We start from the raw sequence: 17,051 nt of genomic DNA on the forward strand, positions 1-17,051 counted from the left end.
TCTCTAAACTGCATTGTTTATGATGGCTGTCATGTGGTCCAGAGCAGCTGGTTTCATGAACTACATGATGGGCGTGCCTTCCAGCTGCCTCATTCTGTCTACAGATGAATATAAAAAATAAAAAAAAGTGAAATTTGAATAGGAGATATGCAGTAAACAGGAGAAAGCTGGTCCTTCCTGTCAAAACATAAAAAAACACAAAAGGAAGACCTCCTCGCTGGCAGACCATTAGAAGACAACACTCACTGTACAGGCGGGCAATCTCCAAATCCAACACATCGTCCCATCCACATCATTAGTGGAGCCACAAGACAAAAAGCTCAGAGAGAACACAGCCGGAGTGTCAGTCTGTCTCCTTCAAACACACGCACGGACCACATTGTTCTGATGTTCATACAGTGTGTTTTTGTCTCAGGGACAGACACGCATTGTGCAACTGCACTGGCGTCCCTCAAGACACAAAATCACACCCACCGAGAGGAGTACGCATATGGGCAGAAAATCACAAATCACACACACACACACACACACACACACACACACACACACACACACACACACACACACACACACACACACACACACACACACACACACACACACACACACACACACACACACACACACACTGAATTGGGTGACAAGGTGTTGAAAGCCCAAGAGGACTGCAGGGAGAGAGGGATGAATAGCCAATGTGATGGATGGGGTGACAGATAGAGGACAGCAAGAGAGGAATGGGGAGTGAGTGAGTGTGTGTGTGTGTGTGTGTGTGTGTGTGTGTGTGTGTGTGTGTGTGTGTGTGTGTGTGTGTGTGTGTGTGTGTGTGTGTGTGTGTGGGGGGATTGAACTGCTTTTATGGATGCACTTTTTAAAATAGGTATCCATAAGAACCAGCATGCATCCTTCACAGGCCATAAGATTAAAATAATAATAATAATAATAATCTGCTCTTAAACAAGGGGAAGGTGCTGCCTTCACACTCTCTACTGCACACTCACTAGGTAATGCTTGCAACACAATTCAGACCACTGACTGAAAAAAAGTCCTCCACTGAAGGCAGTCCAGAACAAACCGTCGAACTTGACCACAAGTAACCAGCCAACTTCTTTAGGAGGCCAGTGAGCAGGAATTATCAGCAGAGTTAGCTGTAAAATTCAATCAAACTGCACATTAATGATTAAAGATTCATGCATTCATCCCTTTTCTGTCATATGGTACGACAGTGTCCAGGAGGGGTGTGCATGATCAGGAGGAAAACCCTGAGCTGGAAGAGAAGAAAAACACAGGGATACCCAAAGATGAACATGTTCCCATCTCGAATGATTGACCGTTGTGTCCTTACTGTTAACATACTGTGCAGTTTAACCAGCATTTATGTTCCAAATATGGTCACAGTGTCTCCTTCTGTTCTCTCTGATGGAGCTGAATGATGGACAGGAACATGATGATGTTACGGTGAAATCGACCTTTGACTTTTTTAATATAAAACATCATTACTACACTGTTTTATCATATTAGACATTTTGTCCTAATTAGGCATGAACTCTTGAGTTATGTCCACAAACATATTTTGTGAGGTCACAGCGACCTTTGACGACCAAAATTGAATCAGATAAAATTTAATGTTTGTGCTAAATTTGAAAAAAAAAAAAAAAAAAAAAAAAAAAAAAAAAATCCTTCATTGCTTTCCTGAGAGCCACGTGAACACCTCCAAACATAACGCAAAGGCTGGAAGTATAAAACCAATATACTATTTATGTTAACCAAATAAAAATAAGTTTTATTTTATTCATCTTTAAGTAATCAATAACCCGTTGTAGATGTGCTGATCTGCTTTTATAGATTTTGGCTAAATGAATTATTTAAAATAAAAGATTGCTCTATTTTATTTATTTTTTTTATTTATTTATTTTATACACTTTATTAATCCCCGAGGGGAAATGTCTTCACTACAGCAGGGGGTCTCTCAGGGGGGAGATGCTGCAGCAGGCTGCCACTAGCGCGGCGCCAGGTAACCTGACCTGAGGTGCATGTTTTTGTTTGATATTTGTTGATTTTGCACTGAATATTGTTATTGTTATTAGTTTAAGATAACACAGATACCTTTTAAACCAAAAGCTTTAATGAATATTCTTGTTGCTGGTCCAGTTTTGGTGCTTCTATATTTCGAATGGGTTTGTAACAAGAAAAATGCAAAAAAGGATTTATTTTTTCCCCCCACTTGAGAAAAATTAGTCCGGTCTAACTTCAGGCTGGAATATTCATACAACAACATGCCACAACCTTGGAAGGGTTATTCAGGAAGTGCAATTACATTTTACTGCAGGTCAGGTCATGATGAGAAAAAGCAAAACAGAAACTTTTGGTGATTACAAATGCAAAGAAAGAGGGAGAGTACAAGAAGGTAATATGTAGCCGAGAGATGATGGAGCAGGAGGCAGAGAGGAGTGATGTAAGTATGAAATTACTGTCTGTGACATGACAAAGCAAAACTGTGTGTGTGTGTGTGTGTGTGTGTGTGTGTGTGTGTGTGTGTGTGTGTGTGTGTGTGTGTGTGTGTGTGTGAGAGAGAGAGAGAGAGAGAGAGAGAGAGAGAGAGAGAGAGAGAGAGAGAGAGAGAAAGAGAAAGAGAGATGAAAGGCCGGTAGAAATACCACTGGGCAGCTGGAACGAATCCAAGAGGCCAACAAGGAACACACACACACACACACACACACACACACACACACACACACACACACACACACACACACACACACACACACACACACACACACACACACACACACACACACACACACACACACACACACACACACACATACATACACTCCTAAATTCTTTTGTTCCGCTCCGGTGATTAAAGGCTGCATGACAACAATGGTTCTGACAACTGCCGAGATTAGCGTAGTATTAGCATTGTCCTTTAATTCTCGGACATATAATTAACCAGTTAATGACGTGGACAAAGGGAGACAATAATCTGTGCGTCTTCAAATTTCTGTGGAAAGTGAAACTCCAAACTTTTACTGTCACAACTTTGAAACTAATTATTTGTTTTAGGTAAATAAAAAAATAAAAAATGTGTGGCCATTATGCGGGATTACTGTAACAACTCCTGCGTATTTTACACTGCACATGGTGTCGTCATGTTTTGGCACCTACCGTTCTGCACGTCCAGGATGTGATGTTTATCCAGCGCCCATCCTCCCATGTTGGAAGCATCGAGCTCGTAGCCTTGCAAAATGGCCGTCCTCTTCTCCCACAGGATGAGGTCCAAGCAGGACTCGTACTCAAACCCCACGGACACTGTTAAACACACAGAGCAGGGACTGTCATTCAAACTCTTCCCATTTTCTATTCAAACCAAACCAAGCGGGAAAGTTAGTAGGATTCAGAACAAAAGCAAACACAGTCTGAATCACAGCGCAGCGCAGATTTAACCTCCATCTGTCTACTTTTGTAACATCCACTGACTCCTGCTGAGGGTTTGCGGAGAGCTTTGGTTCTCCGGCCAAACACAAACATGCTCCCACTTTCTTCCCTCCACTTCATGTCAGGCCTGTCTCCGTAAGGTTCAACGCTATAACATCATGGATGGGACATTTGCCAAATCAGTGCACACACACACACACACACACACACACACACACACACACACACACACACACACACACACACACACACACACACACACACACACACACACACACACACACACACACACAGTCCATTTCTGCCATTTCAATTGTGTGAACTGGCAGCCACAGTAGCTGTTTTTGTCTAAAGGAAGATGAAGTTAAAAATAAAGGAAAGCTATTTGCATTTTCTAGGTACAGTAAATTATGAGGTACCAGTAGAAATGGTATGGCCTTTTAAGCGCTATAACAACATCATAATCGGTGCATTGGTTATCAATTGTCAACTGGAAAATATTATATTTTAAAGATAAGATAATAAGGCTGAATCAGTTTTAGTTAAAAAGGTCAAAGGTAAACACAGGATACATTCTCAGGTTGCCAACATAAAAAAACAAACAAATCCTATTTAAACATGTAATTGACTGAAAGCTACACTATAAAAGTGATGACAGTGAACTAAAAACAGTGAAGTGGTAGTTGGACAGCTATGAGCAGAAAGTGACTGCAGATTTGGATGATGTAGTAATTACCTGTTGTGATGACAATGTTGATTATAGTCGCTTTATGGTTTAATTTGACTCAACCTGAATGAATCTATCTGAAGTAGAAACATCTGCTGATCAGTCCTGACATCTGTTTGAACAAACTCCCTCAACGTCCCTCTATGTATTTCTTTATTTCGCTTATACCTGCATGGGCAGACACACAGGGTTCCCATCATCCCTCCGACAGTGGGGTTGTTTGTCAGTGTCTCCCGGTGCACGGCTGTAATGCCCAAGGTTTGTTTGAGTTAACGTGACGTAATGCGTGACTTGTTTGGCTGTTCACTGCCAAAGACCGCAGACAGCAGACACGCTTCTGTGCCACTCTTGGCATAAATCATCTATCCTGCTGTATCTGTTATTAATCACTGTCTGGGCCTGTACGAACATTCACCGGAGCTGCCTCCAAACTCCAACCCAGAGGTTTGCAGTTTGTATAACATTGTCTCATCATTACTGAGTGACGGTCCTTCAAGCCAAAAAAAACTGTGGTCAGACATCCTGCGTCTTCTGCCAAGAAAAAGGAAAATTAATACATTTTCCATGATAAATTATAGTTTTGAAGATTGCCACTAACCAACAATGTCCTGAATTGAAAGTCTAAAATTGTCCTAGGAAGGGAGGGTTTAAACTGTGATCAGCAGCAGACTAAATCCATGTACTTCCTTTATGCAGACCATTTCCATGACCTCATTTGTCAACCAGCCTGCACTACTTTGGTTTTGCATTTTACCTTAAAAGAAGACACAATGCATGCTAACTTAAAATTCTTTAAATGGAACTGTGTGACTTTGTGGCATTCAATTCAGTTCAATGTATTCACATAAGATCATCTCAAGGTGCTTTACATAGTGAGGCCTTATTATGTTAGGTTGGAGAAACTAAACAATTCCCTCCACGAGTATGACAGTGTTTAACATAAAACCTCTGACAGAAGCAGAGTCAGGTAAACGGCTGGCTGTCTCCACCGATTGGAAGTATGTGATATCTTTTGCACACAGCTGAGAACTCTGATTCAAAGAAAATGTCAACAAAGTAACTTGGAAACTTTTTGATCAAGCTGCAAACATGCGTGAATGATTTGATTTTCTCTGCAGTACAATGAGAAAAAAAGATCATGCATTCAGATTTGTGACACAAAAGGAATGGATACAAAGATATTAGAAATACACAACAGATATACAGTGCATCCGGAAAGTATCCACAGCGCTTAACTTTTTCCACATTTTATGTTACAGCCTTATTCCAAAATGGATTAAATTATTTTTTTTCCCCCTCAAAATTCTACACACAATAGCCCATAATCATAACGTGAATTTTTTTTTTTAAATTTTTGCAAATATATTAAAAATAAAAAACGAAAGAATCACATGTACATAAGTATTCACAGCCTTTGCCATGACACTCAAAATTGAGCTGAGGTGCATCCTGTTTCCACTGATCATCCTTGAGATGTTTCTACAACTTGATTGGAGTCCACCTGTGGTAAATTCAGTTGATTGGACATGATTTGGAAAGGCACACACCTGTGTGAGGTCCCACAGTTGACAGTGCATGTCAGAGCACAAACCAAGCCATGAAGTCCAAGGAATTGTCTGTAGACCTCCGAGACAGGATTGTATCGAGGCACAGATCTAGGGAAGGTTAGAGAAAAATTTCTGCAGCATTGAAGGTCCCAATGAGGGACTGGAATGGAAAGAAGCATGGAACCACCAGGACTCTTCCTAGAGTTGGCCACCCGGCCAAACTGAGCGATCAGGAGAGAAGGGCCTTAGTCAGGGAGGTGACCAAGAACCAGATGGACAGAGCTCCAGCGTTGCTCTGTGAAGAGAGGAGAACCTTCCAGAAGTACAACCATCTCTGCAGCACTCCACCAAGCAGGCCTGTATGGTAGAGTGGCCAGACGGAAGCCACTCCTCAGTAAAAGGCACATGACAGCCCACCTGGAGTTTACCAAAAGGAACCTGAAGGACTGTCAGACCATGAGAAACTAAATTCTCTGGTCTGATTAAACAAAGATTGAACTCTTTGGCCTGAATGCCAAGCGTCATGTCTGGAGGAAACCAGGCACCGCTCATCACCTGGCCAATACCATCCCTACAGTGAAGCATGGTGGTGGCAGCATCATACTGTGGGGATGTTTTTCAGCGGCAGGAACTGGGAGACTAGTCAGGATGGAGGGAAAGATGAATGCAGCAATGTACAGAGACATCCTTGATGAAAACCTGCTCCACAGCGCTCTGGACCTCAGACTGAGGCGAAGGTTCATCTTCCAACAGGACAACAACCCTAAGCACACAGCCAAGATAACAAAGGAGTGTGTGGTAGTGGGGCATGGTTTGGGCTCAGCTGCAGGTGGGACTGATTGGGTGAGAGGCTCAGGGAACGGTGCCTGGAAGAGGCTTAATTAGCACAGCTTCAGGGAATCACTGATCATCTCTCTCCACATAAAAGCACCTGGGATTACACCAGAAAAAGACAGGACTCATGGAGGACACCGGGCCGCAGGTTGGCTGCAGAAAGGACGTTGGACGTGTGCTCGGAGGCTGGGCAGTAGAGCACACAATCAACTGAGTTATTTTGCTTGTCAATAAACTCGTCGAAACTGGACTTTGACTGGTCGTGGTTTGTTCGTGCCAATAGAAGCCACAGAGACGGCAAAGACGCATGTCACACTGGCGCCCATTGTGGGGCTTGGCGAGGAGATGGACGGACAGCGGAGGGGCACGCCGGCACAGCCGATCAACGCCCTGGGACAGATGGTGGAGGATATTGCGGCCATGCAGAGGAGCCAGGCAGAGGCCAACAGGCTGTTCCTGGGGGCACTGCGGGGCCAGGCAGAGTAGCAAGCCCACGCGCTTGAACAGCTCACCGCACTGCCGGCGGCGGCCCCCCCTACATTAACAGGAGTGGTTCTGCACAAAATGGCGGCAGCAGACGATGTGCAGTCCTTTTTAGGGACATTTAAGGCAATAGCGGGGGCGTGTGGTTGGCCTGCAGTGGAGTGGGCAGTTCGGCTCTTGCCTCTCCTGGCTGGGGAGACACAGACGATGGCCCTGGGGCTGCCCCCTGCAGCCAGACAGGTCTACGCCGATGTGAGAAAAGCCACCGGATTGGCCTCTCCCCGGAGGAACACAGAAGGCGGTTCCGTAAAGCCAGGTTGGGGCCCAACGACCGGCCCTTTGCTCACGCCCAGCAGCTAAGGGATGCCCCCGCTAGGTGGTTGCAGCCGGGGAGCTCGGCGGGGGAGCAGGCCTTGCTGGAGAAGGTGGTGATGGAACAGTTTGTGGAGGGGCTGCCGGTCGAGACATCAGCATGGGTCCGCTGCCACCGTCCCACGTCGCTGGGTACCGCCATCACTTTGGTGGAGGACCACCTCGCGGTCCGCCTTACGCACCCTCTAATCTTGGGGACAGATTGGCCCGGGTTTCATAAGTTAATGGGGCAGTGTGCGGGGGTGCGTTCATGGCAGACAGGGTCATGTGATATGTGTGCTGTGCTCAGCGGTGACGCAAGGTTGTCCGACACTGCAGACGGGGACAGTGACGGCAAAGATGCATGTCACAGAGTGGCTTCGGGACAACTCTGTGAATGTCCTTGAGTGGCCCAGCCAGAGCCCAGACTTGAATCCGATTGAACATCTCTGGAGAGATCTGAAAATGGCTGTGCACCGACGCTCCCCATCCAACCAAGAATGGGAGAAACTGCCCAAAAATAGGTGTGCCAAGCTTGTAACATCATACTCAAAAAGATTTGAGGCTGTAATTGCTGCCAAAGGTGCTTCAACAAAGTATTGAGCAAAGGCTGTGAATACTTATGTACAGTGGGTACGGAAAGTATTCAGACCCCTTTAAATTTTTCACTCTTTGTTTCATTGCAGCCATTTGCTAAAATCAAAAAAGTTCATTTTATTTCTCATTAATGTACACTCAGCACCCCATCTTGACAGAAAAAAACAGAAATGTAGAAATTTGTGCAAATTTATTAAAAAAGAAAAACTGAAATATCACATGGTCATAAGTATTCAGACCCTTTGCTGTGACACTCATATTTAACTCACATGCTGTCCATTTCTTCTGATCCTCCTTGAGATGGTTCTACTCCTTCATTGGAGTCCAGCTGTGTTTAATTAAACTGATTGGACTTGATTAGGAAAGGCACACACCTGTCTATATAAGACCTTACAGCTCACAGTGCATGTCAGAGCAAATGAGAATCATGAGGTCGAAGGAACTGTCCAAGGAGCTCAGAGACAGAATTGTGGCAAGGCACAGACCTGGCCAAGGTTACAAAATCATTTCTGCAGCACTCAAGGTTCCTAAGAGCACAGTGGCCTCCATAATCCTTAAATGGAAGAAGTTTGGGACGACCAGAACTCTTCCTAGACCTGGCCGTCCAGCCAAACTGAGCAATCGTGGGAGAAGAGCCTTGGTGAGAGAGGTAAAGAAGAACCCAAAGATCACTGTGGCTGAGCTCCAGAGATGCAGTAGGGAGATGGGAGAAAGTTCCACAAAGTCAACTATCACTGCAGCCCTCCACCAGTCGGGGCTTTATGGCAGAGTGGCCCGACGGAAGCCTCTCCTCAGTGCAAGACATATGAAAGCCTGCATATATTTTGCCAAAAAAACACATGAAGGACTCCCAGACTATGAGAAATAAGATTCTCTGGTCTGATGAGACCAAGATTGAACTTTTTGGCGTTAATTCTAAGCGGTATGTGTGGAGAAAACCAGGCACTGCTCATCACCTGCCCAATACAATCCCAACAGTGGTGGTGGCAGCATCATGCTATGGGGGTGTTTTTCAGCTGCAGGGACAGGACGACTGGTTGCAATTGAAGGAAAGATGAATGCGGCCAAGTACAGAGATATCCTGGAAGAAAACCTCTTCCAGAGTGCTCTGGACCTCAGACTGGGCCGAAGGTTCACCTTCCAACAAGACAATGACCCTAAGCACACAGCTAAAATAACAAAGGAGTGGCTTCAGAACAACTCTGTGACCATTCTTGACTGGCCCAGCCAGAGCCCTGACCTAAACCCAATTGAGCATCTCTGGAGAGACCTGAAAATGGCTGTCCACCAACATTCACCATCCAACCTGACGGAACTGGAGAGGATCTGCAAGGAAGAATGGCAGAGGATCCCCAAATCCAGGTGTGAAAAGCTTGTTGCATCATTCCCAAGAAGACTTATGGCTGTACTAGCTCAAAAGGGTGCTTCTACTCAATACTGAGCAAAGGGTCTGAATACTTATGACCATGTGATATTTCAGTTTTTCTTTTTTAATAAATTTGCACAAATTTCTACATTTCTGTTTTTTTCTGTCAACACGGAGTGCTGAGTGTACATTAATGAGAAATAAAATGAACTTTTTTGATTTTAGCAAATGGCTGCAATGAAACAAAGAGTGAAAAATGTAAAGGGGTCTGAATACTTTCCGTACCCACTGTACGTGTTATATTTTTGTTCTTTGCTTTTAACAGATTTGCAAAAAATTTAAACAAACTTTTTTTCACTTTGTCACTATGGGACTATTGTGTCCCATAGTATTGTGTGTAGAATTTTGAGGAATTTTTTTTATTTAATCCATTTTGGAATAAGGCTGTAACAACAAAATGTGGAAAAAGTGAAGCGCTGTGAATACTTTCCGGATGCACTGTAGCTGTGGTGTCACCCTGATGAATTCAACCTCAGCTGGCAGGTCTCAGCTCTGACTTTAACAGTTGCCAAACAGGCACTCCAAATATCCGTGTGCTTACTTCCATGACTTTATTATAACATATGGGCACCAATTTCAGAAGTGTTACAAAATAGAGGAGTAAATCATTTTTATGTTCAACCCATTAAGCCCAGGTCTCTATAAGCAATAAATAACTGAGCAGGACGTTTGCTGAACTTGTCCCTCATAAAGGTGTCAAAGGGGTTAGCGTGCCCATAATGTCCAAGCCATTTCACTGTCAGCGCCTTTCTGTTGAACTTCTGTAATTACATGGATGTAGAAATACAAGTAACACCACCAATGTTCGTCTCGATTTCACCTTCAGTCAGGAAGGACATCAACTCTCGTATTCAAAAATACACAACTATAAGCTTTGTGCTTTTTACACACACACACACACACACACACATGCAGCTGTCTACCTAAAGGGCTAAATGAGTATCAACTCGAGGGCAGATCAGAGCTCCATACTGTACATATAGTTTTTGAAAATTTCTGATTTCGATACAAAAAGGCAATACGTGAGGACGTCACCATGTGGTCTTTGCGGAAACATGTGCAGCCGAGCTTTCATCACATGCAGATATGACAGTTCAACAACAGCCATCCACCGTGCTGTTGGTCACTGACCTGCTGCATCTTGATCAGCTTTTTTATGAAGTGGAGAGTGCTACTCATTTACTGTCTTAAGTCATGTTATTATGGGAAGTCAAGGGATTCAAAACCTCCTGGTCACAACCCCACTTAACCTCCAGGCCTCTGCCCCCATTATTTCATATAAAACAGCAACACAGGTGGTTAAGTGTAAAGTCATGAAGGAAAGTTATTATTGCATTTCCTGTCTGTGTTGGAAAAGTGAAGCTGCTATTTTTTCCACTGTGAAACTTTTCACAAAAGCAGATCACACATTCCAGATACTGATCTTGGCATCTTCAGGATTGATGACACTTTTTTCTCTTCACATACAAAGCATTACAAGATGAAGCCACCTCTGAATTTCAATGTGTTTTTTTTTTTAGCAGATCTTCAGGTCCCCAGAGGATGAACCTCTGGCTGCTGGTTGATAAGAAAATCCAGTAATCTGCCTTTCTCATTTTATTTATTTATTTTTATTAATTGTATTGTTTATTTTGGTACATAGTGTTTATTCATTTACCCATGTTGTCTTTAGCCTTTTCCTCATGTGTTTGTTATACTGTTTTGTATCTGTGCTGTTTGTGTCACTGTGTGGACTGTGTTGACAGGTCATCATTGTAAATGAGAATTGGTTCTCAATTGATTTTACCTGGTTAAATAAAGGTCATATATCCTCCTTTTGTTGTTGCTCCTCAACTTTGGAACAATGCTCCAGTGTCAGATAGGCCGAACCGGGTCACTTTTTAAAATCGACAGTATCATGACACGTTTTGAACCTTCAACATCAATGTGCATCAAAGAAATATCACATTTTGCAAATAGTGACACCCATGAACCATGGTGGAGGTTCATTGCAAGTTTGTGGAATCTGGAAAGTGCAGTTGTGGATTTGGTCAAATAAATTGCTGACCTCAATCCTGAAAATGACACTCAGATTTATCCTGCAGTAACAAAACAGAGGTGTCTGATAGTCTCAAATTCATTCAACATCCAACTAGAGCCATGAAGAATTATCTTCAGACAAGACAAAGGAGTCCAGCAACAGACAGTCTGAACCCAACAGAGCCCTGATCTCCCATCATGAAGTCAGTCGTGGGTCACATGAAGAGACAAAAGGCAAGTCTCTACCTTTAAACAATTTACATGTGTGTGCCGTGGAAAACTGCCTGAAAGGCAAATACTGATTGCTGCACTTTGTGTTGCGTTAACTTAATAAATACTATTCATTTCATTATGTTTTTTGAAAGCATCTTCACTTCACAGCATTGTTAACAAAGTGCCTAAAAGTTTATTTTCCATGGAAGCAAACTCACCGACTGCCTCTGACAGTCCGTAGACACGTTGGCCGTAGGCGTCCGTCTTGTCCCAGATGAAGGTGTAGGAAAGATTTGGTTGGGCAGGGAACCATTTCTGGAAGAGACGGCCTACCACTGCCACCATCAGGTGAACCTGGACCAAAGACACAAAGATCACTAAAGTCCAGGACAGGGTACCACTGATATGGAGAACTACTGCTACTGTTCAATGTATCATACTATAGTGGCTCTGAAATGACATTATATACAACATATCTTACCTTCATCAGATTGAAAGGTATTGACGACTGTGTCATGGTGACTTTGAGGATTGGTTTGTATCCTGCAGCTCTGGAGCTCAGGTATATCAGGTTCAGATCACTGCCAGGTATGGACGTTTCTTCTTGTAAAACCTGCAGAGAGAAAAAGAAAACACATCAGCAACTGACATGATTTTATCATCACGATTCTGTGAATACTTCGATGGCAGAAAAACAAGCAATCAAGGTGTGCATGTTTGAGACTGTGGCTAGTTTCCAACCAGGGACTGTAAACGTGAACTTAGCCTCTGGGTTTGAAAAATTAGGCCGATGCTATAGTGCCTTAAGCTGCAATACCACCGGGTGCCACCAGAGGTTGGCTCCAAAAAGCCTCCAACTCCATAGACTCCCATTCAGCTTCTCATAAAATTCTGAGTCAATAACATTTCTCCATTAGTTATTTCGGTGGTGTTAGCTGAAGTCACTCTATTTTATTTGTTTACTGGAGGTCTATCTGAAAATAATCCTGCCAGTAATTTCAAAAATAAGCTTCAAAAAGCGTGTTTTTGGGGGTGTGTCTGTTTGATTGACAGGCCTGAGGTGCAGTCAGATTACAGCTATTGGTGGGCTATATAGTATCGTCAGGTTTCCAATCAGATCAGTCTGATCCACCGCTCGCTCCTCCCCCAGCTCGTCCAAATATAGTCACTTCTGTCTCCAAACCAATTCGAGCTCGAGGCTTCATGACGGCCGTTCACAAACTGACGGGTGACATCACTGTTGGTTGCCGCTGGTTTCCAAATCACTGCATTTGTTGGTGGTCCACATACTGAATTTTACATTTTAAATTAAATTGTATTCATATAGCACCAAATCCTTACAAGACTCTACAATTTACAAAGAGAATCCCAATAATCCCCCTCAAGCAGCACTCGGTGTCAGTGAGGAGGGGAAGCAGACTCAAGGTGTCGTCTGCTGTTGATATCCTACTTTTATCTGTGCATACAAATAAATTGAAAGGGACCAAATACGTGTTACTAGAAAGTATTAAATTCACTTCTATGTCCAGCAATATAAAGCATCAAATAATAAACAGCTGGGTTCTGTCACTCCTGTGTGAATACATGATAAACCGGTTGGTAACGGAATCTGGCTCCACTCCCAAGTAAAATCTGCTGACCTGAGGGGTCTGTATTCATATCCACATCATCCGGCATACCTCTTTGAATGCATGTTCGAATACAGGCCGTATTTCATGAGCTGCACTTTCAGGTTAAGGACATGATGAAGGACTGCTGGTTTAGATCAGCTGCACACAGCATATCGACACCCTCTCGACGTTTTGATTTCATAGAGCATATTTTAGTTTCACTTTGCACATTAATTCCTGTGCAGGTGGATGTATACGTGTGCTTAAATATACACATTATCCAAACAGGAAGTCACATCTGTTTTTTTTTTAATCTTTATATATATTTGTGATTTTGTATATGCCCTTGGATTGAACCTGAAGGAGGTGAGGCAGACAAGATCACTGCTCTGTCAGTAGACAGCCACATGAAGCAGAGGACACACAACATGCCTCGACATTACTCCAGATGTGGAACCAGAGGTGTCAGCAGTGGGAGGGGAACAGAGGTGGAGGAGGGGGGAGAAACTACAGCAGACTGGCAAAGTCACGGAGACAACACAACATTCAAATGTCTTCTCCAAGCTTCGCCGAAGACGATGACTCTATGGAGGACCGAAACTTATTGAAACGTTAATCATTTATTTAAAAAGTGGGTCGTGTTTGTTTATGGTTTGGGCCATCGTTTTGTTCACTTACTCTGCTCTGCGTGAGCAGTCACATGATCGGCTTGCTCAGATGATTCTCAGTCACTTTATTTCAAGGGCCGCATTCATGATGTTGGCATCTGTCAAATCACAGGAAAACTGTTTGCATGCACAAATATGGCAGCACAAGAGGTCAAAGCTGAACCAAACAGTCGGTGTGTGTTTACTTGGCAATTACAGTAAAAATAAAATGTATGTTTGCCTTTTTCTTCTATTTCAATGAAGTTTGTCCAAATTGGGGGTTTGTTTACAACCTGTGTTTGCTTGTGTTTTCTGCCCAGTCAGAGTTTTTAGTGATTAACTGATGATCTACTGTCTATTTTACTAATGGGCAATTATAGGAAGAGCAACTGCTTAGCCCTGTGATCCAAAGGAATTTACACAGTATAAATTAATAGCAAAGGATTACAGTGTGTCACTAGTGGCACCACTGCTTCAAGCTACTTTCGGGCTCGTTCTGGATTTGTTCTCCGTGGAGATTGCATCTTCTAACTTTGCTTGTGTTGACTTTTTTTCCAGGTGCTCTGGTTTCCCGCCCCGAGCCCAGAGCTTGCTAGCCTGCCTGCGCCGACTGCCGCTCACAGCTTCAGTTTTCTTGGCTGTGAATACAGTCTGGAAACTCAGCTCGTACTAGTGTCCGCACGGCCACTCTGAAGGGGGGGCAATCAGCGACCGGTGTCGGTGGTTCACAGCGTTTGTCCCGCCCCTTCTTCACTGTGATTGGACAGCTGGTGACAGTGACGAGCGCAGCGTTAATATTTTTCCAACTCTAGCTGACCAGAAAATAATCATCAGCGTTTAGTGTAGAGTGCAGAATAAACACTCAGCACCTCGTCAGGCTTTTAAAAATATGCTGTACTCAGGAAAAAACTCTTTGGTGGACACAGTAGGTAGTTGCAGCAGTGGCTTCCCCACTAGCTGATTGGTAAAAATTAACCCAAGGTCTACACCGAGTAGGATGGAAGGACTGCAAACAATTTCTCATGGAGGGGGGACATACGCCAAATTTTCCCAGAGTGGAATTGGGTTTGCACCAAGCTACAGAGCTGCCATTCAGATCAGGTGAATAGTTGCATTCGACTGCCTTAATGTTAGCCCTCTAATCGAGGACACAGTATCATACTAACAATACACACTCCTTCAAAGTTTAAACAGAACAAAAAGGCTTTTTCTAAGAGGGTTCTAGACCTGCTTCAAGATAAAACTACAACAGGACGAGAAGCTGAGTGAACGAGGAAAACATGGTCAAAAATATTTTAGAATATAAAAAAGTAGTCCTTAGGGAATGATCCATTTGGACTGTTCCGGTGTTATACTTTTCAGCTGCACTATTGCCTTTTCATTAACTGGGCATTTAGCGTTCATTACAGATCCATTACATCCACTTTAAGACTGCCCTTTTCCCTCCTCTCTAATGGACTCCGCTCCACCAAAAGCTAAGAAGCGGCTTTCCATTTGCCTGCTTTTGATCTGCACTCACATGCACACCAATTCACATTTGACTCTGTCACACACACACACACACACACACACACACACACACACACACACACACACACACACACACACACACACACACACACACACACACACACACACACACGTTTCATGCACACACTCATTCCCTTTAACACAGATAGACAGCCACACAGGCACACACACACACACACGCTTGTCAAATAAAAAATAATTATGGAGCGCTGGTTCAGGGTTGTAAAAATATAAAAACACAGTGTTTTGTCATCTGTTTCATTTCCTCTGTGGACTGGTTAACGCGACGTGACGATAATACAGCCCCCTCTCCCACACACACACACACCCACCACTCACACACACACACTCATGGAAATACGCCACACACACACACACACACACACACACACACACACACACACACACACACACACACACACACACACACACACACACACACACACACACACACACACATACTTCTCTCTGTACAACCTGTCTTGCACCCACACGGCCTATATAACTCTCTTTTCTCTTTCTTTTCATGCACACACACACACACACACACACACACACACACAGGCACACACACACACACACACACACACACACACACACACACACACACACACACACACACACACACTGCACAAAGATAACATGGTGTAATGTGTATGCAATTACAACATTCCTCAATGATGAGCCGAAGTTGCTCGCTAAGAGAAACGTGCTATTAGGCTCACAGGCAATTAGAGGCAGGACGCAGGGTGGGGCTCCGTGTGTGTGTGTGTGTGTGTGTGTGTGTGTGTGTGTGTGTGTGTGTGTGTGTGTGTGTGTGTGTGTGTGTGTGTGTGTGTGAGTGTGAGTGTACCCGCATGGACCAATTACTTTCCTGTAAAAACAACCACTCCAGAGCCACAATTCCTCAGCTGTGTTGTGTTGTGTGTGTGTGTGTGTCTGGTGTGTTAACCAAGTCCACAGAAGAAATGACACGGATGACAGACCTCCATGTTTAATGTGTTAGTGTTCAGCAGGTTCTCTGACAGTTAGGCTTCATCAGCCTCCGCCTCTCTCTACCCATCGATAGCTGTAACCTCACTTCACCACAGGCCTGTCAATCAAACAGACTAAAAATACATCTTTTTTTAAGGTTTATTTTCTAATTAATGACGGGATTATTTTCAGATGGACCACCAGAAAACGAATAAGAAGGAGCGACTTCAGCAAATGACACTGAAATAACTAGTGGAGAAATTTTATTGATTTAGAATTTTAGGAGAGAAGTCGAATGGGAGTCTATGGAGCCACTCGGTGGTACTACAGCTTAAGTCACTTCAACCTCATATTTCAGAGCTGGAAGCTGCGTCCACTTTGAAATGTATTTAATGGATGTATTGATGGACTTTAAAGTTGAAGCCTGGTCCTTGTTGCTTGTTTGGTATCTTTTTGTTTTCATTATTTAAAATAACCTCTACATATGTTAGCCAGTAAAGTATTTAATAACTATTTTCAAAATAGGATGAGCGGTTCTCAAATGTCAAATGTTTTACAGGTTAATGTTTTTGCAACGCAACTTGAGAAAACATCATCACCAAGTTTAAGAAAAGCAAATTAAGAAAACTTTAAGAATCTTCTCCAATTTGACAAAAT

The 17,051-nt window shown here is 43.4% G+C and overlaps 1 protein-coding gene across 5 annotated transcripts in view; it reads right to left on the minus strand.

Moving 5' to 3' along the window:
• Nucleotides 1–17,051, minus strand: part of tenm3 (teneurin transmembrane protein 3) — a 340,668-nt gene that overhangs the window by 54,829 nt on the left and 268,788 nt on the right. For all 5 annotated transcript variants that reach the window (XM_069712012.1, XM_069712016.1, XM_069712015.1 and 2 more), the window contains 3 exons: nt 12,114–12,245; nt 11,851–11,986; nt 3,166–3,309 (listed from right to left, as the gene is read on the minus strand). In XM_069712012.1, the coding sequence (XP_069568113.1) occupies nt 3,166–3,309; nt 11,851–11,986; nt 12,114–12,245 (412 nt within the window). The remainder of the gene's footprint in view (nt 1–3,165; nt 3,310–11,850; nt 11,987–12,113; nt 12,246–17,051) is intronic.

This window comes from Brachyistius frenatus, unplaced genomic scaffold, assembly GCF_029030835.1.
Source record: "Brachyistius frenatus isolate BFR_SWC_R1_liver_20210118 unplaced genomic scaffold, ASM2903083v1 Contig_105, whole genome shotgun sequence".
NCBI lineage: Eukaryota > Metazoa > Chordata > Actinopteri > Embiotocidae > Brachyistius > Brachyistius frenatus.